Source organism: Nerophis ophidion, linkage group LG04 (genome assembly GCF_033978795.1).
Source record: "Nerophis ophidion isolate RoL-2023_Sa linkage group LG04, RoL_Noph_v1.0, whole genome shotgun sequence".
Taxonomy (NCBI): Eukaryota; Metazoa; Chordata; class Actinopteri; order Syngnathiformes; family Syngnathidae; genus Nerophis; species Nerophis ophidion.
The window spans coordinates 66573810-66596627 of NC_084614.1; the positions used below are offsets into that span (position 1 = coordinate 66573810).

General features: G+C 39.8%; 1 protein-coding gene across 1 annotated transcript; it reads left to right on the forward strand.

The window, feature by feature from the left end:
* The first annotated feature begins 356 nt into the window (after positions 1 to 356).
* sap30l (sap30-like) lies at positions 357 to 22694 on the forward strand. The gene is made up of 4 exons (XM_061898835.1): positions 357 to 972; positions 10579 to 10701; positions 13624 to 13722; positions 21527 to 22694. The coding sequence occupies exons 1-4, from the start codon at positions 787 to 789 to the stop codon at positions 21653 to 21655; spliced, it is 537 nt and encodes a 178-aa protein (XP_061754819.1). The 5' UTR covers positions 357 to 786; the 3' UTR covers positions 21656 to 22694.
* Positions 22695 to 22818: the final 124 nt, after the last annotated feature.

Below are 22818 nucleotides of genomic sequence, written 5' to 3' on the forward strand. Positions count from 1 at the left end.
CAAGTTTTTAGTTATTTTTATATCTTTTTTTTCCAAATAGTTCAAGAAAGACCACTACAAATGAGCAATATTTTGCACTGTTATACAATTTAATAAATCAGAAACTGATCACATAGTGCTGTATTTTACTTATTTTTCTCTATTTCTTCCATCCATCCATTTTCTACCGCTCTATTTCTTTTCAACCAAAAATGGTTTGCTCTGATTAGGGCGTACTTGAATTAAAAAAAATGTTCACAGGGGGTACATCACTGAAAAAAGGTTGAGAACCACTGCACTAAAAGACCGGCGTTTCTCACAGCCAATCAAATAGCAGAAACCCCCAACTAACTCCGCCTTCTTTTAGAAGTGTCCAATCCGCGGTAAGGAGGGAAACTTCCGTCCCTGACACTCGCAGCACGGTCCATTGTACGACGCTTCGGCGAAATTCGCAATTGTTTAGACTTAATCTGTTTAAAACTACACATTTGTTGTTGTTTTTTTTAAAAGTTTCTTTATCGCATTTTGCCTCCAGCCGGTAGCAATTCGGCATCGCTGCCATATCCAACAAGGCTTTTCAAACAAGGGATTGTCGGTAGCTTGGCGTATCCACCTTGCGTTTATGCTAGCACACGTTAGCACGCCTTCAAATCCAATGGGCACCGGGAGAACCATGTTTTTAACGTCGACTCGGTTCGGAAGAAGTCCGCTTTAAACACCGAAGGTTCTCAACCTTCCAAAGAGAAGTCTTTTTTTTAATTAATTTAACCGGTTGTTTTACCGCCCGGGGTAAAGTCTCCCCCAAGGATGAATGGTTTCAGCACCGAGGAGGACAGCCATGACGGCCCGCCCGCTCCTCCCTTCTACGGCCAGAGCTGCTGCCTGATCGAGGACGGCGAGCGCTGCGGCCGCTCGGCTGGAAACGCCTCCTTCAGCAAAAGGATCCAGAAGAGCATTTCCCAGAAGAAGCTCAAGCTCGACATCGATAAGAGCGTGAGTGACTTTTTCTTCTCGAACTTTCTCGCTGACAGCTAATGCTAACCTAGCTCGGCTGCGGTTGAAGTCTCCACAAGTTGCACTCCAACGGTCCGATATCATGTGTATGTTTTAGGCTCGTATGTTTGCTTTCATTTTTGTTTTCACGTATTAAGCTCTGGCATTCCTCCAAGTTAAAGACGTTTAGACACTATGCCAGAGTTAGCCGCGTTAGCACTCGCATGGGACAACCCTGCGTGATTTTAAGTAAGGAGGAGTTGGCATCTGGACTCCCCGGCTTTTACAAACACTAAAATATAATCTTTTAGAAAAGTGTTATTTAAAACATTTCTACGTACGTACAATCAATCAATCAATCAATCAATGTTTATTTATTAAGCCCTAAATCAGTGGTTCTCAAATGGGGGTACTAGAGATTTTTTTAAATATTAAAAAAAAATAGAAACAATAAAAAAATCCTTTATGAATATATTTCTGAATAATACTTCAACAAAATATGAATGTGAATTCATAAACTGTGAAAAAAAATTCAACAATGCAATATTCAGTGTTGATGTTGTAGGCACAATACCAATGTAAGCAAATTGCAAAATGCGCAATTGCATTTTGCAAATTTGTATAATGCGCAATCTTTTTGCAAATTTGCAAATAAATACATGTTTTTGGTGTCAAAATAATTAAATACTTATGTAAATCTATTAATTTGTAGTCGGGACAATATAACTGAGTATTGCCCTCAAATCAGTCCCAACCCTACCCCTAACCCTAACCACTATACAGTACAGATGCGCGGAGGGGCAATTATATCATCCGCAACCGCGTCATCAAAGTCGTCATTCACCCGCCGTCCACCCGAACCAACATTTTATCAGAAACGCATCCGCCCGCCACCCGCCTGCTGAAATACATCAGAGGTTGGCCACCTTTACCACTCACCGTTTCACAGAGTAACGAAGTCAAATTGGTGCCGCTAAAGTTCTCGCGATTATCCAATTGGCATTCATCCTGATGACAAGGATATGGGCGTGCTGTGAAGCCATTGCCTTTGACACCTTCAACAACATGTACACACCGACTGTTAGTCTGGCATCATGTTGTGTGCAGCTTCCGCAATCACACGTACACGATTGAAAGGCATACTGGGTGATACAGAGTACACTGATGGTTGTGATATAAACTATTTTAACACTTACTAATATGCGCCACGCTGTGAAGCCACACCAAACAAGATTGACAAACACATTTCGGGAGAACATCCTCACAGTAACACAACATAAACGCAACACAACAAATACCCAGAATCCTTTGTATCCGTGAAAATGCTGAATATATTTTACACCCCGCAAAGGATTCTGGGTATTTGTTGTGTTGCGTTTATGTTGTGTTACTGGGAGGATGTCCTCCCGAAATGTGTTTGTCAATCTTGTTTGGTGTGGCTTCACAGCGTGGCGCATATTACTAAGAGTGTTAAAATTGTTTGTATCACAACCATTAGTGTACTCTGTGTCACCCAGTATGCCTTGCAGTCGTGTGCGTGTTGCCGCAGAAGCCACACACAGCATGTTGCTGGACTGACAAGCAGATCGTACATGCTGTAGAGTGCGACAAAGTCAATGACTTCATAGCACGCCCTAATACTTAATACCTAGGTGACTGCCGGCAGTCAGTCTAGAGAATATTAGCGTCTCCTATTGACTTCTTCGCTTTGTGACACGGGTCTTAAATGGCTCTTTGAATGGCAAAGGATACCGATCCCAGAACCATGTGTATCAAATATTTCCGGATGATTCAACCGCCACCCGCCCGAATCTAATTAAAATCTATTTTTTCGTCATGTCACCCGCCCGACCCGCGTTTTATCCGCGGACTCCGTGGATGAGACGGCAAACCGCGCATCTCTACTATACAGTGTACATCCACGACTAAACTACTGACTAAACTACTGCCACAACTTGGTTTACTTTTTATAAAATATAATAATGTAGGGTTACTGACTAAACCATCCACAATATCTCGTCTTGCGATATGCAAATTGCTTGCGCACAATGGAAATTACGTATAATTTGCAAAGCGCGAGAATGGTGAAATGCTTACAACAATTTTAAGTGAGGAGTTGGCATCTGGACACCCCGACTTTTACCAACGCTAAAATATAACCTTTGAGAAAAATTTTATTTAAAACATTTGTACGTAAGTACAATCAGTCAATCAATCAATGTTTATTTATATAGCCCTAAATCAGTGGTTCTCAAATGGGGGTACGCATACCCCTGGGGGTACTTGAAGGTATGCCAAGGGGTACTTGAGATTTTTTTTTAATATTTTAAAAATAGAAACAATTTAAAAATCCTTTATAAATATATTTATTGAATAATACTTCAACAAAATATGAATGTAAATTCATAAACTGAAAAAAAAATACAACAATGCCATATTCAGTGTTGACAGCTAGATTTTTTGTGGACATGTTCCATAAATATTGATTTTAAATATTTATTTTTGTGAAGAAAAGTTAAGAATTACCGTATTTCCTTGAATTTCCACCGGGGCGCTGGTTAAATTAAAACCTCTTCTCACTCCTGCGCTTACCAAGGGCATGCGGTAAAAGTAAGCATGTGCTAATTATTTTAAAACCTCTTCTCACTCTGGCACTTACCAAAAGCATGCAGTAAAAATTTGAGTGTGATGTAAGCTTGGACCTTAAATCCTACTGAATAGCTCTTAATATTCTTCCCTTAATGCGATTTCAAATTACCGCTATTGAAATACGCTTCCTCCATTTTGAAAATGATGACAGGGGAAGTGTTACTCGTGACGTCACGAGTTTGACCAGGCGGTAATACTAAGCATGAGCTAATTTTGCGAAGCGAGTGTGACCCGGCAGTAATTCAAGGCAGGCGCATACTATATGCCCTGCGGCAATTCAAGGAAACACGGTAAGCTGATAAATCCAGATGGATCTCTATTACAATGCCCAAAGAGGGCACTTTAAGTTGATGATTAATTCTATGTGTAGAAATCTTTATTTATAATTGAAACACTTGTTTATTTTTCAACAAGTTTTTAGTTATTTTTGTATCTTTTTTTCCAAATAGTTCAAGAAAGACCACTACAAATGAGCAATATTTTGCACTGTTATACAATTTAATAAATCAGAAACTTATGACATGTTTTTCACTTCTTTATCTCTTTTTTTCAACCAAAAATGCTTTGTTCTGATTAGGGGGTACTTGAATTAAAAAAATGTTCACAGGGGGTACATCACTGAAAAAAGGTTGCGAACCACTGCCCTAAATTACTAGTGTCTCAAAGGGCTGCACAAACCACAACGACATCCTCGGTAGAGCCCACTTAAGGGCAAGGAAAACTCACCCCAGTGGGATGTCGGTGACGGTGACAATGATGACTATGAGAAACCTTGGAGAGGACCGCAATTGCTTTCGGTCCCCCTCAGGGGACCGAAAGCAATTGATGTCGAGCTGGTCTAACATGATACTGTGAAAGTTCAATCCATAGTGGATCCAACACAACCGTGAGAGTCCAGTCCAAAGTGGATCCAACACAGTAGCGAGAGTCCCGTCCATAGTGGAGCCAACAGGAAACCATCCCAAGCAAAGGCGGGTCAGCAGCGCAGAGATTTCCACAGTCGATACACAGGCGAGCGGTCCATCCTGGGTCCCGACTCTGGGCGAGCGGTCCAAGTACTGGCTGTCCAGACTCTGGACCGCCAGTACTTCATCCAGTATATCAGTATGTGAAGTTAAATTGTGGAATTAATTCCATCCATCTTCTTCCGCTTATCCGAGGTCGGGTCGCGGGGGCAGCAGCCTAAGTAGGGGAGCCCGGACTTTCCTCTCCCCAGCCACCTAGTCCAGCTCTCCCCGGGGGATCCCGAGGCGTTCCCAAGCCAGCCGGTAGACACACACTGCAAAAAGTCAGTGCTTAAAAACAAGAAAAAAAAAATACAAACATTAGGGGTATTTTATTTGAACTAAGCAAAATTATCTGCCAATAGAACAAGAAAATGTAGCTTGTCAAGACTTTCCAAAACAAGTAAAACTCGCTAACATCAATGAACCCAAAAATACCTTAAAATAAGTATTTTCTCACTAATAACAAGTGCACTCTTCTTGGTAGAAAAAAAATGATACCTTTTTGCTTAATATGTTGAAAAATATTCTTAAATTAAATACATGCTAGTGCCATTATCTTGACATGATGATATGATATGCGCTCGGCATCATGATTTTTTTTTCATGCTTGAAGTAAGAAATTATTACATTAAAAAATGTGTTTTATCCTTGTGAGTGTTGATGACACAGCTTTTCATCAGTTGATATTCTAGTTTCAAACATGTTTTTCTCAATAAAGGTCATAAAATATCAGCAACAAGATGTAATATCTTACTGAGATGATTTAGGACCAAAACCCTTAGAAACAAGTAAAACACTCTAACATAAAATCTGTTTAGTTAGAAGAAGTAGACAGAAAATAAGCAAATATCACCCTTATTTGAGATATTTGATCTCACTCAGATTTCAGTTTTTGCAGTGTAGTCTTCCCAACGTGTCCTGGGTCTTTCCCTTGGCCTCCTACCGGTCGGACGTGCCCTAAACACCTCCCTAGAGAGGCATTCGGGTGGCATCCTGACCAGATGCCCGAACATCCTCACCTGGCTCCTCTCGATGTGGAGGAGCAGCGACTTTACTTTAAGCTCCTCCCGGATGGCAGAGCTTATCACCCTGTCTCTAAGGGAGAGCCCTGCCACCCGGCGGAGGAAACTAATTTCGGCCGCTTGTACTTGTGATCTTGTCATTTCGGTCCTAACTCACAGCTCATGATCATAGGTGAGGATGGGAACGTAGATTGACCGGTAAATTGAGAGCTTTGACTTCCGGCTCAGCTCCTTCTTCACCATAATGGATCGATAAAGCGTCCGCATTACTGAAGACGCCGCACCGATCCGCCTGTCGATCTCACGATCCACTCTTCCCTCACTCGAGAACAAGACTCCGAGGTACCTGAACTCCTTCACTTGGGGCAAGATCTCCTCCCCAACCCGGAGATGGCACTCCACCCTTTTCCGGGCGAGAACCATGGACTCGGACTTAGAGTTGCTGACTGTATATCAGTATGTGAAGTTAAATTATGGAATTAATTCCATCGATCTTCTGCCGCTTATCCGAGGTCGGGTGGCGGGAGCAGCAGCCTAAGTAGGGCAGCCGGGACTTTCCTCTTCCCAGCCACTTCGTCCAGCTCTTCCCGGGGGATCCCGAGGCGTTCCCAAGCCAGCCGGTAGACACACACCGCAAAAAGTCAGTGTTCAAAAACAAGAAAAAAAACAATACAAACATTAGGGGTATTTTAATTGAACTAAGCAAAATTATTTGCCAATAGAACAAGAACATTTGGCTTTTCAAGACTTTCCAAAACAAGTAAAACTCGCTAACCTCAATGAACCCAAAAATACCTTAGAATAAGTATTTTCTCACTAATAACAAGCGCACTTTTCTTGGTAGAAAAAAATGAGCCCTTTTGGCTTAATATGTTGAAAGATATTCTTAAATTAAGTATATGCTAGTGCCATTATCTTGACATATTGATATATGCGCTCGGCATCATGATTCTTTTCATGCTTGAAGTAAGACATTATTACTTTAAAAAGGTAGTTTTATACATGTGTTGATGACACAGCTTTTCATCAGTTGATATTCTAGTTTCAAGCACGTTTATCTCAATATAGGTCATAATATATCAGCAACAAGATGTACTATCTCACTGAGATAATTTAGGACCAAAACCCCTAGAAACAAGTAAAACACTAACAAAAAAACTGCTTAGTGAGAAGAAGTATCTTATCAGACAGAAAACAAGCAAATATCACCCTTATTTGAGATATTTTATCTTACTCAGATTTCAGTTTTTGCACTGTAGTCTTCCCCGTGGCCTCCTACCGATCGGACGTGTCCTAAACCCCTCCCTAGGGAGGCGTCCGGGTGGCATCCTGACCAGATGCCCGAACCACCTCACCTGGCTTCTCTCGATGTGGAGGAGCAGCGGCTTTACTTTAAGCTCCTCCCGGATGGCAGAGCTTAACACCCTGTCTCTAAGGGAGAGCCCTGCCACCCGTCAGAGGAAACTGATTTTGGCCGCTTGTACCCGTGATCTTGTCCTTTCGGTCACAACCCACAGCTCAGGACCATGGGTGAGGATGGGAACATAGATTGACCGGTAAATTGAGAGCTTTGACTTCCGGCTCATCTCCTTCTTCACCACAACGGATCGATACAGCGTCCGCATTACTGAAGACGTCACACCGATCCGCCTGTCGATCTCACGATCCACTCTTCCCCCACTCGTGAACAAGACTCTGAGGTACTTAAACTCCTCCACTAGGGGCAGGGTCTCCTTCGCAAAGAAATCCAAACAGTTTACTAATATGATCCACTTCAAGAAAACTCTTCAAACTTAAAGTGTTTACAAAGTACAAAGAAGGAGAACCATGATAAACATTCTGAATTTATGTCATCCATCCATTCATTTTCAAGATAAGGTTATTCATCTTACCATATGATATATAACTTAATTCATCAATGGTTTATTTATTTTTATTGTTATTACTTATGGCAGGGGTAGGAAACCTATGGCTCTAGAGCCAGATGTGGCTCTTTTGATGACTGCACCTGGCTCTCAGATAAATCTTAGCTGACATTGTTTGACTAGGTAAGTAATGAATAATTCCGCTGGTAATCAGTGTCAAAAATAACGTTCGAAATATAAAACATTGTCATGCATTTTAATCCAACGGTAAGAATTATTTTATTTATTGTTGGTTAGCTTCAGAATAACAATTTTATTAAAAAGAATAAGAGACTTATTATATTTTAAAAATGTTGGTCTTACTTAAAAATGCACACATTTAGTTGTATTTAGTGTTAAAAATATATATTATTTGGCTCTCACGGAAATACTTTTTAAAATATTTGGCTTGTATGGCTTTCTCAGCCAAAAATGTTCCCGACCCCTGACTTATGGAGTATATTGTGAATCATTTGAGAACAGGAAGTGAACAAAAGTTTTAGCAACTGCTATGTAAAGGATAAAGGGGTAGGATTAAAAAAAAGCTATGCTTCTTCCTACTCCTTTTTGAACATGTTTAATAGTGAAACTGGAAATTTTAAAGTATAATGTTGTATGCATGCATGTTCCAAATAAACTCAACTAAACACTAACTTGACATTTACTCATTTGCAAGCCATGGCAGTTAAAGGCCGACTGAAACCCACTACTACCCACCACGCAATCTGATAGTTTATATATCAATGTTGAAATATTAGCATTGCAACACATGCCAATACGGCCTTTTTAGTTCACTAAATTGCAATTTTAAATTTCCCGGGACTTTTTTCTTGAAAACGTCGCGTAATGACGTGTACGCGGGACGTCACGAGCCGTTGTGAATATGAGCGCTGCGTGCACACACAGATAAAAGTCGTCTGCTTTAACGGCATAATTACACAGTAATTTGGACATCTGTGTAGCTGAATCTTTTGCAATTTGTTCAATTATTTATGGAGAAGTCAAAGTAGAAAGACGGAGTTGGGAAGCTTTAGCCTTTAGCCACACAAACACACGGTGATTCCTTGTTTAAAACTCACGGAGTTGAAACTTTAGTATGGATCACAGCGGACATGGATCCCGACTACATTTCAACCAGCAGGTTTCGGTGAGAAAATTGTGGTTAAAAAGTTGCCTCTTACCGGATATCAGCTGAGCTTGTGCCGTCCATACAGCTGCCGTCGACTTCCCCGAGACACTGCGCGTCAACACCCGGCCGGGGACGTACACTTCCAACATCAGGTACAGTTAAACTCACTAAAACACTAGCAACACAATAGAAAGATAAGGGATTTCCCAGAATTATCCCAGTAAATGTCTCTAAAAACATATGAATCCGTCTCAATGCAACGCGATTATTGCAATCGCTATCAATATCCTCAAACACGAATCTTTCATCCTCGCTCAAATTAATGGGGAAATTGTCGTTTTCTCGGTCTGAATAGCTGTTTTTATTGGAGGCTCCCATTAAAATCAATGTGAATATATGAGGAGCCTTCAACATGTGACGTCATCGTCTGCGACTTCCGGTAGAGGCAGGGCTTTTCTCCAGTTGCGAACTTTATCGTGGATTTTCTCTACTAAATCCTTTCAGCAAAAATATGGCAATATCGCGAATTTATCAAGTATGACACATAGAATGGACCTGCTATCCCCGTCTAAATAAGAAAATCTCATTTCAGTAGGACTTTAAAAGGTAAGTTTGGTAACATAACTATGATAGTCCTGCAATATTTTTAGTAGCGACGTTCTTGTGTGTTTATGTGATAATCCCTGTAATGGAAGAAAAGCAGCAATTACACATAACATCACAATAGAAACTAACTATCAATGAAAATGTGAGGGTTTCCCCTATATTGCAAAAATACCTGTGGTGATGGGGTGTGGTCACATGACATCATTGAATATGTTCAAAAAGGGCATACATACTGGGCAGGGTTTTCTCAAGACTGCCAGGATACCCGTGGTGGGGCGTGGTCACCAAGACATCATCGAATAATTTGCCTAATCTGACGAAAGAAGTGAGCTACAGCAAGCATGACGTCACACTTGCTTTGCGCTGTTCCAGTTGAATTTTTTCTTCTTAAAAGCCGCCGCTGTCCTCTTAGTATTTGGACATTTTGTAGGTCTCTGTCCATGGGTATATTTGGTTACGTCCACTTCGCTGACATTGCTCCAGACTGTGGCGTGTGTCTTGTTTACGTCGGCTGCAATGTTTTCTTTAATCAGTCTTTTTTCGGTGGTCGAGTTTTCGGTACATCACTTGTCAATAGTGCGCAAATGATAGGCTATATATACAGTATATATCAAGTCATACTGTTATGTTGGTCATTTTTAATGTTTTTGTGATTTGGATTTGAGTCCAGTTTTTTTAACTGGTAACCTGGCATGCAAATTACTTTTCCAGTATTTTATTTTTGTAAATCAATGTTGTCAGGTATTGTTTCTACATAAAGAGTTGTCCTCTGTATGTGGAAATAAATACAAAGCTGCTGTAAACATACAGAGGGAAGGTTCAGAACATGTGTGAACACACCTTGAACACACATATGTGCTCTATAGTTCAGGGTCACATTTGTGCTGCTTTTCCCAAAATTCGCCTACTTGCAAAGACTCAACCGAGGGTCTCTCTGCAGACCAGATGCTTTCCAGACCTGCTAACTTTGAAGAACATGAGCTCCATCAGCCGTGTTGGAGAAATAACATGCACATACAAGTTTGCAGGAGGACAGTGTTAAAGGAACGTTCTAGTAGGTATTTAGTTTAAGCACGTGTATACACATAAACCCATGACTTCAGACACTCGAGCTTGTTGGCTAAATTCACTTTATTACAACTCTTGCTCCAAGTGTTCATGATAATGTTTCAGTGCTGCTGCAGTCTGAGTACATCTACAGTGTTAAATGTGTGGATTAGTCATCCAAAAAGCTGGTAGCATTCATGTGAACTGCACTTGAACAGATTTTTTTCTTTGTATTTTTGTAGGTGCGTCATTTGTATATCTGCGATTTTCACAAGAACTTCATCCAAAGTGTGCGTAATAAAAGGAAGAGGAAGACAAGTGATGACGGAGGGGAGTCCCCGGATCATGACGTGGAGGTGCCAGAGGTAATCTATAAAATGTTGTGTTAAGCCACTTTTCTTACCAGTAGGAACATTTTGGGGATTTGCTAACTGTATTTTTCAGACCATGGGATGCACCGTTCTATAAGGTGTAATAAAGGGTTTATATTATTCTAAATTTTTCTACATTTAAAAACACTTCCTTGTGGTCTACATACCATGTAAGGTGGTTATTTGGTCAAAATGTTGCATAGATTGTTTTACAGACTTTCAAAACGATTTGTGACTGTTTTCTCAGGATGTGCCGTTTTGTGAGCACTCTTGACAGCGTATTTTCCCCGTCATCTATGCTACTTTGTATTATAAAAGTCAACAGTGGAGGATAAATGCCCCACAAGAGCATAGAGAAAAAGGAGCTAATTGACTACGGCACGGGCTACAATTGCACATATTCGGGACATATGCAGATCCAAAATACAGCAGATACCAGGAGGTAAGAAAAGTTGGTTTTGCATAGTAGGTTGAAACAAAACGTCAGTAAATGTCTCCTAATAGATGCCATTGTGGGGACCTTATACACACACCATAATACTGGTATGTTGAAACACAGCACGTCTGACTACATTAGCCGTAATGCGGCGACAATCCATGAAGTGGTGCAGCTTTGTAGCTTACCAAAGTCGTACTAAAACATTTTGACAGATTTTTGATTGCTCTGTGTAATGTTCTATATTCTCAATTAAACATTAACATTTTTGGCTTACTTGTTTACCTGTACTTGCCCAAGTCATTTTTTGAACAGGCATCAGCTCTCAGTCTACACGTAAACTGAGTTGTGTATAAAGGGAGTATGGCCAACTAAAAACACAGGCCATTGACTTCTATCAACAACATGTGCGATTGTGCCCGGATTCATGCAATTGTTGTCGTTTTGACGTTAGTTTTTTCTGACGAAATAGACCAAAAATAATATGTTTATTTTTTAGGGCTGTAACAATTAGTCGACAATAAAATGTGTCGACAATAGTAGTGACGTCATCACTCGTGTTTTTCTAGGCGAAAGTGGGTCACTCGCTAAAACATCGCCAGTGATGACATGTAAAGTGTGAGGATATTTCCTAATGTTCTTGTTAAAAACTTAAATACCATGCTTATTTTTCAAAGCCGGCCTTGTTTTTTTGGCAGTACATCTGTAATACGCAAGCATTATAAGCGGAGACATGATGTAGTGGGTAGAGCGGCCGTACCAGAAACCTGAGGGTCGCAGGTTCGCTCCCCACCTATTGACATCCAAATCGCTGCCGTTGTGTCCTTGGGCAGGACACTTCACCCTTGCCCCCGGTGCCGCTCACACTGGTGAATGAATGATGAATGAATGATTGGTGGTGGTCGGAGGGGTCGTAGGCGCAAACTGGCAGCCACGCTTCTGTCAGTCTACCCCAGGGCAGCTGTGGCTACAAATGTAGCTTACCACCACCAGGTGTGAATGAATGATGGGTTCCCGCTTCTGTGTGAGCGCTTTGAGTGTCTAATAATAGAAAAGCGCAATATAAATGTAATCCATTATTATTATTATTATTATTATTATTATATTTGGCATTTGGAGGGAGGATGCGGACACAGCCTTGGTAAGAGTGTTAGCGTCTACCTTGATAGCTAGCCAACCAATGTGAGACAAAGTTGTGTGAAAAATAAATTTAACTATCATTTTTGCCAAAGTTATCCAGTTAAACTTTGTCTACACCAATTTAAGTAAGTTTTAAAGCAGCATCAATTTGCAATGCTGAAAAAAGGGCAGTTTAACAAATGCAAAGTGCGCATATACACACACAGGCACCGATGCGGGGGTATCACAAGATTAAACATACAATCTATTAAATAGCCAACATTTTTAAAATGTATCTGTGATAGAATCCTACACATTGAGTCTATTTGCAATGCCGTGAAAAAAGGCACACGAACATGACACACAGGCAACAATGCGGCTATATCGAAAGATTAAACACACAATCCATTAAATAGCCAACATTTTCAAATTAATCAAAGATAAAATTCAACACTGAGTTTATTAGAGTGCTAAAACTGCCAATAGTTAATCAATAGTCAGCTTTCCAGCTTTCTTTTTGAGGAAGTTAGATTTTGTGTTTTGTTGTTTGTTTTAATTGCTGCTATTTGAACTGTTTGATACATATAAAGGTTGATAGTTTTTTTGAGCACTTTGCCTTTTTTTTTTGTTTAAATGGACATTTTATTAGTCATTTTAGTTTTTGGAACAGCTGAATGAGCAGCACAGTTACAGTATAAATAAATATTTATTAGTCATGAATGAGTGAATTAGTCATATTTGTTATTAGCAAGCACATGCCTAAAATAACTTAAGCTGCATTTGGAAGAAGATTGGAAGTTGGAAGTTGATTAAAATTTAGAGCCATCAAATTTGTGCATGCTTTATTATCTGATTAGTTGACTAATCTTTAAGATAACTGTTGACTAATCGAGTATCAAAATCATTTTTAGTTCCAGCCCTACTATATATAGTAGGACTGGAACTAAACATACATGTCGGCTGGTTCTAAACATACTCAACCTCATGAACTTACAATAAGACATGCTTTTATTTTGTGAAAGTAGAATTTTGCTGCTGTATTTGACACACTCTGTTGGTGCAGTGTTTTGTGTCCAGCAGGCACTCTTACACCAACACAGGTCAGTACGCACAACCAGAATGAATCTGTGAATTAGGCGCACCGGGGTATAAGGTGCAATGATGTTTTTATTTTAGAAAATTAAATTATTTTAAGTGCACCTTATATTCCGAAAAATACGGTACTTGGCTATGGTACGCTTGTACTACCTGGTTGACTACTTTACTTACTTTAGTGCCATCAACAGAAATATCCTAAACAGTGTTATAGCATGGATCGATTACTTAGAACTAACAGACTGACTCTCCTTATGTCTGTCCAGGTGGACCTGTTCCAGCTGCAGGTGAACACGTTGCGGCGCTACAAGCGACACTTTAAGCTGCAGACCAGGCCCGGCCTCAACAAGGCCCAGCTGGCTGAGGTAACGACACACCCCGTCTGCGCTAGTGGTGCATCTTTTAATTTTGTTGGCAACTAAAGGGTACGACTTATACTGCTTGATTACATGTAGCACAGTAACTTCAAGTTTTACCCACAAGGCTACAATCTATATGTGGCGAAGGGTGTCATCGTCTTATCAACATAGTATTTACATATAATTGACTTTGTAGAGAAAAGGATAACATTCTGGGCAACAGGAAGTGAATGAAAACATGAAAAGCACAACAAATTTGTTTTAAAACTACAGCTTAACTTTCTCCTGTCACTTCTCATCCTTTTTTTATGTCATAAAAACGCCGTTAAATGCTTTTAAATGGGCGAGGGACTCTCTTGTTAATACGAGTGATACAGGCATTTACTGTATGTCAGTTTCGTTTGGAAAGCCCACAATTTTTTAATGTTTGTCTTTGTTTCATTGAGATGGTTTTCGTCAAGCATTAGGATTTCAGTTTGGTCAGTGATCTTTGAGCGCATTACAGTTGTATGGGCTATTAAAAGCTGAAGTGAAACCGATTCATAACTTTCTCCGACGCTGCCACAGCTTATAAAATGTACCAAATGGAAAACAAACTGCTGTGTTCTTTAACTTGAACACGCGTTCATACCTTTGCCACCATAAAGCAGTTATATCCCAGGAGGCATCTCACCTTTTTCATTGTAGATGGTTATCGTTTCTATTTTATACTCATACTGATGCCAAATGAGTACTTTTGGAACGGTGCCGGTGTATAAACTGCATTAGAACCGTTACTTAAAAATGGAAAACAAAAACATTTTGTTTTTAAAAACAATACGTTTTTATATGTACTGAATTTTGTGACATGCAAGTTGAACAGACAAGTTAAGTTAGAGTTAAAGTACCAGTGATTGTCACGTGGTGAAATTTGTCCTATGCATTTGACCCATCCCCTTGATCACCTCCTAGGAAGTAAGGGGAGCAGCGGTGTCGCGCATGGAATCATTTATGGTGATTTAACCCCCAATTCCAACCCTTGATGCTGAGTGCCAAGCAGGGAGGCAGTGGGTCCCATTTTAATAGTCTTTGGTATGATTTGGCCGGGGTTTGAACTCCCAACCTACCGATCTCAGGGCGGGACACTCTGACCACTAGGACACTGAGTAGGCCTATACTTTGATAATATAAATAAAATGATTACTGAGTAATGAATTTCAAAAAAATAAATTTAAATCCACAACAATTTGTCACAGCAATATAAAACAAAGAGAAGTTGCAAAAAAAACATTATCTTCTTTTGTTGCAAATTTCTTGGTAAAAAAATTCCAAGGTTCATGAAGGCATCGCTCTGACTGTTATTGGTGCAAAACAAGCAAATTGTGTGTGGCAAACACTATGGCAAAATGGGTTTGCGCTGTGAAGTGAAGTGAATTATATTTATATAGCGCTTTTTCTCTTGTGACTCAAAGCGCTTTACATACTGAAACCCAATATCTAAGTTACATTCAAACCAGTGTGGGTGGCACTGGAAGCAGGTGGGTAAAGTGTCTTGCCCAAGGACACAACGGCAGTGACTAGGTTGGCAGAAGCGGGAATCGAACCTGCAACCCTCAAGTCGCTACCAATCGAGCTAAACCGCCTGTTCGACCTATAGACTGCTGTTGCCGTGTAGAATATGGCAATAACATTTTAAAAGCGTGTCTTATAGGGCTTGAAAGTGTGTCGTAACACAATGCATTGTGGGTTTCGTAGGCCTCTGAGTAGCTTATTTACACAGCTAAAGGCAAGACTGTGCGAATGTTTTTTTCTTTTATTAACTGGTTCAAAACATGGCGCGAAAGTGCAGCGTCATTAACTGCCACAATCGTCATGATCGCTTCAGGACAAAAAATCGATTTGGTGTGTTCTTTCTCATTTACATTGTGAAAGCACGCCCAAGGAATTAATAAATAGCGCATGGCCTGGACAACAGCTTGAAAACAATCAGATATCACTTTTAATGTCATCACCTGGTACATGTTGGTGTCTTCACAGCATTTTCAGACTGGTTAGTTTGAATCAAAGCATGTTTTATCCAGATACATATGCAGCTAAAATAGGCTCCAGCAACCCTGCGACCCGGAATGGGGCAAGCGGTAGAAGATGGATGGATGGATGTAGCAATTAATGGGCTTTTAGGATTAGTCAACCTCGTGGCGGTTTACAAACATACAGTATTTTGGGAAAAAATGCTTTCTGTTTACTTTTAAGCACACAAATATTATATAAGGATCAGTAGCTCAGTGATCAAATTAATTAAAAGTAATAATGGGCTTGTTTTTTCATGGAAACCCGCTCATGAAATTAAGTTGGGCACCCTCACTCCATCTTGGACACTTAAGAGATGAAAGCCGTAGATTATACACAATTTGAACGGAGGACAGTTAGCCTTAACAGACTGCATTCTGAAATTCTTCACCGGTATAAAAACGGACTCCGTTGACAAGATATATATATGTTTGTCTTCAACAATGGCGGCAGCTTCCTTAAACCTCTTGTCAATTGGACGTGCTCATATAGATCAATTCCACCAATTTTAGTTCTTTTTTTGAGGTAGCGAGCCTTTGGAATAAGATACAGAGTATTTAGGTACTGTCCCTTGATTTATTTTTCACGAGATCCATTTTAATCCAGTTTGTTGGTCTTTCTCCCATTACGGCGGGTACAGTACAGCTTTGTAAACAAAAGCTTTAGCCAACAAAAATGGCTACCTACAACGCATTACAAAACCACGTGACCTTTCGAGCCTTGCAGAGATCCTCGTTCGGAACGCTACATTACTTAGAGGACATGAGTTACTCTATCTATTTCAAACTATTAATGCACGTGGATGAGTGCATTCATTTAGCAACCCAATTAAGCACCAATAGCTTATTTTTCGGTCTAGTTACTAGTTTTTATGTCCGCTTTTGGGACATTTTTGGTTACACGGTTAATATCACTAGATGCTCAGAAAGCTGCGGTCTCAAGATTTAAAAGTCATGGGTTTGAATTTTAATGCTAATATAGTTTTATCGTATATTTACTGTATTTTCCTAACAATAGAGGGCACCGGGATCTAAGCCGCACGCACTAAATTTTAGAAGAAAAAAATATTTCCATATATTAGCCGCACCGTACAATAAGCCGCAGATGTATACGTTGTAAAATGAGTTATTTACATACCTTAATTGTTTCCAAACTGGGCCTGTAACGCAGCAGTCGAAGATCTTATCAAACAAAACGAAAGTCATCTTGGACCCACTAGCTGCGGAAGCTTGTTCTCCAATCAGCTAAACAGACTCAATAACTCCACAGTGGCGTTTTGGTGAGTTTACTGAGGAATTTGTAAAACTGAAATAATACAAAGAATAATGCCATTTTAAGTTAAACATACTAACACAGGCAATCGTATATGTTTTGGCTTATTAGCTACTGCTAGTGTTTTTACATGAAATGTCAACCAAGGTAATCAAAAAGGTCAACCAAAGAACGAGATTCCTCTACAGAATCTCCTCTCTTGTCAACAAAAGCACCTTGAAGATTCTAGCAGGAACTCTCATTCAACCCTTTTTCGATTACGCTTGCACCTCCTGGTACCCCAGCACCTCCAAAACCCTCAAATCTAGACTCCAAACATCCCAGAACAAGCTAGTCCGGTTACTTTTAGACCTCCACCCCAGATCACACCTCACTCCAACCCACTTCTCCAAAGTGGGCTGGCTCAGGGTGGAGGACAGAGTCAAACAACTTCCACTGAGCCTAGTCTATAAAATCCGCTACAGCTCCCTGATACCGAAGTACATGTCGAACTACTTCCTTAACGAACGCCATAACCAAAACACCAGGGGGGAGCTCCACAAACCACGTTAAACCCATATTCCGACCTAACAGAGGTCTTAACTCATTCTCTTTCTATGCCACATCAATGTGGAATGCACTCCCAACAGGTGTAAAAGTAAGTGCATCTCTATCCTCCTTCAAAACCGCTCTAAAACAACACCTCCTGGCAACTTCAACCCTTTACTAATACCCTCCCCCATTCACATCCCATCACCCCGGATTGTAATTAACCCTATGTAAATAATCAAATGTATTTCTAATGTATATATTTGTTCTTATGCTATCTGAACTCTCTATGTTCTCTGCTGGCTATACTTATCCTACCATGTAAGACCTACACTGTTTCAATGTCCATTTCTCTGTTGATGCAATTGTTGATGACTGAAGTACTGATATCAATCAAAGCTCCTCATCCCACCCCCCGGATTGTAAATAATGTAAATAATTCAATGTATATACGATAATGATTAACTTGTGTGATGACGGTATTATGCTGATAGTATATATTTGTACCATGAATTGATTAACGTGGATCCCGACTTAAACAAGTTGTAAAACGTATTCGGGTGTTACCATTTAGTGGTCAATTGTACGGAATATGTACTGCACTGTGCAATCTACTAATAAAAGTTTCAATCAATCAACATTATGATAGCACTTACAAATATGCATGAAGACAATAGTCTTCTACAGACATCACACACAGGACGGTTTAGTAAGTATAAACAATTTCAGTTATACTGTCAAATTAATAAACGTTGCTTAGAGTGATAAATGAAGAATCCATAGGAGAAGAAACACTATGGATGGCTAGAAGACTGAAAGGCACGCCGGTTGGGGGTGGGAAAAATAAAGCAAGCACCTGCAGTGAGTGAAATTGTCCAATAGTTGGCACCATGCTACAAACAATGAAATACATGCTACATGTTTTTGCTTGTTTGTTTTTTAAATAAAAGTACTTTTATTACTGCGAAGAAAATAACTGCATCGTCTTATAGGCCGCAAGGTAGAAAGTTTAGGAAAAGTTGCGGTTTATAGTCTGGAATTTACGATAGTTTTAATTTAGCATTAATGCTAAATGATGTTATAAAGAACCACAATAAACATGGTTTTCCTTCTGAATCCTGGCAACACAGTCATGTTATTGGACGTTTTGCCATGTTGACATTGACCTCATTATAGGTGTTCCCCAATTGTCAACTGTACAGTAGACTCGCTGTCCTCATTTGCTTTGACACATGCAGTGTTGCAGTTCCTACTCGGCCATAATTGCTCACTGAGATATTGTTGGACTAATTTGCCAAATCGACAGGTGGACTTTATGCAGCTGCGCCCAGACATTTTTATGAAAACCTCCTGTATGCGACACAGGCCTCGGGTGGTGGCGGAATAGGCGTGGGGGTGTCCGATGTGAACTAAGCATTAATGCAAGTAAATTTTTTCTCCAGACTCTATAAGTCCTAATGAGACCCCCACGTCATTAATAAAGTGGCGGTCAACAGCCGACAACCAGTCAGAGCTGTCCCAGTGTCCCTGTCCGGTTTAGAAACCACGGTTTTCTTTCAACTACCTTGTCCGCTAAGCTTTGGCGGTTACTTGCTGGCTGTTGAGCAAATATTAGAAACACCTGAACTCTCAGCCTCCAAACAGCCAATAACTTAAACATGTATCTGAGTGATTTGAATGAAGGACGGCGTGGCGCGGTGGAAGAGTGGCCGTGCGCAACCCGAGGGTCCCTGGTTCAATCCCCACCTAGTACCAACCTCATCACGTCCGTTGTGTCCTGAGCAAGACACTTCACCCTTGCTCCTGATGGGTGCTGGTTAGCGCCTTGCATGGCAGCTCCCTGCATCAGTGTGTGAATGTGTGTGTGAATGGGTGAATGTGGAAGTAGTGTCAAAGCACTTTGAGTACCTTGAAGGTAGAAAAGCGCTATACAAGTACAACTCATTATCATTATAATTTCTTTGAACAGCATGCCCACAATGCTATTTTCCCTTTGAACAGGCGGCCATCTTCATAGAGCTGCACAATTATCAAATTTTAATTGTGATCACGATTTTGGCCGCTACCACTGCATATCCATTCAAGCACTTTCACAACAGTCAGCCAACCACCAAGGGGCGACTGAAAGACTGTGAACTCATGTGAGAGTGAGTGAATTAGATTGGAGGGTGATTGACAGTCACAGTTGATCAGCTGGTTGCCCGTAGCTCCCAAAATATAAGGAAAAATAAATAAATTATTACAGTGGTTCTCAACCTTTTTTCAGTGATGTACCCCCTGTGAACATTTTTTTCATTCGTACCCCCTAATCAGAGCAAAACATTTTTGGTTGAAAAAAAGAGATAAAGAAGTCAAATACAGCACTATGTCATCAGTTTCTGATTTAATAAATTGAATGACAGTGCAAAATATTGCTCGTTTATAGTGGTCTTTCTTGAACTATTTGGAAAAAAATATATAAAAATAACTAAAAACTTTTTGAAAAATAAACAAGTGATTAAATTATAAATAAAGATTTCTACATATAGAAGTAATCAACTTAAAGTGCCCTCTTTGGGGATTGTAATAGAGATCCATCTGTATTCATGAACTTCATTCTAAACATTTCTTCACAAAAAAAAAAATCTTTAACATCAATATTTATGGAACATGTCCACAAAAAATCTAGCTGTCAACACTGAATATTGCATTGTTGCATTTCTTTTCACATTACATTCATATTTTGTTTTAAGTATTATTCAATAAATCTATTTATAAAGGATTTTTTTGAATTGTTGTGATTTGTAGAATATTTTTTTTTAAATCTCAGGTACCCCTCAGCATACCTTCAAGAACCACTGCGAAAGCGTCACATCCGTTTTTCTTCTTCTTCGCGGTTTAATTGACATGATAATCAAGCAGATTGAGCATAGCATTAAAACAAGTGAGTGTAGAGTTTGAGCAGAAAATTCTGTATTACTTTTCTGATCTTGAGTGTTCCAGATGTTCAAATAGAGATATGAAAGAGATTTCATAGTCCCAAAATAATTGGTTCATAAAGGTTATGAAGTCTGAGACAAAACAAAAAGTTATTTGAAGTAAATGTTTCTTAAAAATATCACTTATGATCTGGTGGAACACAGCGATCACTTTGTAAAATGTTTGACGACGAATAATCCAATGATTTCTCCGGTAAGATATATATCACAATTTCTCCATCCAAAAACCTGCTGGTTGACGTAGAGAAAACATGTTCGCTTGACCGCTGTGTTAAAGCTTCACAACAAACAAAGAAACACCGACTGTGTCTCGGTGCTAAAGACAGCTGCAATCCACCGCTTTCCACCAACAGCATTGTTCTTAATAGTCTCCATTATTAAATGAACAAATTGCAAAAGATTCAGCAACACAGATTTCCAAAATACTGTGTAATTATGCCATTAAAGCAGACGACTTTTAGCCGTAACTGGTGCTGAGCGAATATTTCCTGACAGTGACGTCACGCGTGCGCGTCATCATTCCGCGACGTTTTCAACAAGAAACTCGCGGGAAATTTAAAATTGCAATTTAGTAAACTAAAAAGGCCGTATTGGCATGTGTTGCAATGTTAATATTTCATCATTGATATATAAACTATCAGACTGCGTGGTCGGTAGTAGTGGGTTTCAGTAGGCCTTTAAAATAGAAAATGCAATAAAAATATGTTTTACATAACATAGTAAATCATCCTTATCAATAATCGTGATTTCAAAACTGATTTAAAAAAAATAATCTACCGCCCGAATGCAGCTGAGATAGGCTTCAGAACACCCCGTCGCCCCAAAAGGGACAAGCGGTAGAAAATGGATGGATGGATAGAATCGTGATTGTTATTTTTTACCCGACATCATCGTCTAAAAACAAAACAAAATAGTGAGCGCTCTTTGGGTTCAGCATGTCTTTGAAGATCAACCTTTCACCTTTCAACCCGTCTTCCCTGCAGACGGTGAGTCGGCACTTCAGGAATATTCCGGTGAACGAGAAGGAAACGCTCACCTACTTTATTTACATGGTGAAGAGCAGCAAGAGCCGCTTGGACCAGAAAGGAGACGGTGGCAAACCTCTGGACTAAAAAAAATAATAAAAAAACACAAACAAAACTGCAAAAGTTTGCAACATCCCACAGCCCCACATCTTCGAGCAAACCAAAGACTCTTTGGTCTCCTTGGAGGACTTTTACCAGATAGTCACCAACGCTCCACGGACGTCCTTGTCTTTGGCGATTGCACCGGGACTCTCTTCGCCACACTGACTTGATCACACTGTACCATAGAAGAGCTGCCTTAAGAGTCAACCCCCTTGATGTCCCTTTTGCTGTCCACGAAAAATGTACATGACCTTTCCAAACAAACGTGTGGAGGATCAGATCAATGAGTTGCCTACATGTTGCACCCAAGGACCAGATACCAGAAGTACGCTGTCACCACGTACTTTCGACTACACAGAAACGCAGATTAAAATTAAGTATAACAAATCAGGTGAACGTTTTCTTCACCGCATGATTTTTTTTTTTTAGCTCTTGATGTAAATGAGTCCAACCGATCCAATAAACATTTTGGCCAACAGAGGGCGCCACAAGTGACGCGATTGCCATCGTCAGATGTCCATGTCCATTTCCACAGACTCTTTGCAGGTGTTGGGAGATGCTTTTATTTTATTCCCTCTTTAAGAACATTTTTCTTTTCATTTAGTTAAAAAAAAAGGTTTCTTTTAAAAACGAGCGATAAGCGGGGCCCTTTTACCTTGACATCCAACATGATGTAAGTATTTAAAATGTCACTGCACTGCTGTAGCAGCCTCAAGTTGCAACTCCCACTTGTGTGTTTTGATGGCGGTGACTGCATGAGTCCTACACACGTAATATCATTGGTTTATTTGGCATTTATTTTATTGTGCTTCATTTCAATGTGTCCACCTCACACATTTTTTTCCCTCCCTCTTATTCATATGTTCAGTTTTTGCTCGTAGGTTTGTTAGCGTCACATAGGTAACACCCTTTTTTTTTTTTTTTATTCACATGTAGGTTCTAACGGTTGTATTAGAAATTACATATATTTAAATATGGCTGCTTATTGCTCCTAATATTAATAATAATAAATGTACAGGCCTAACCTTTTGTCTGTCTTTTTTGTGCTTGGAATGTAATACGTTTGTATATATATATATATATATATATATATATATGTTTTACCACACCTACGTTACAACTAGTTACTTAGTACGAGCGCTATCAAA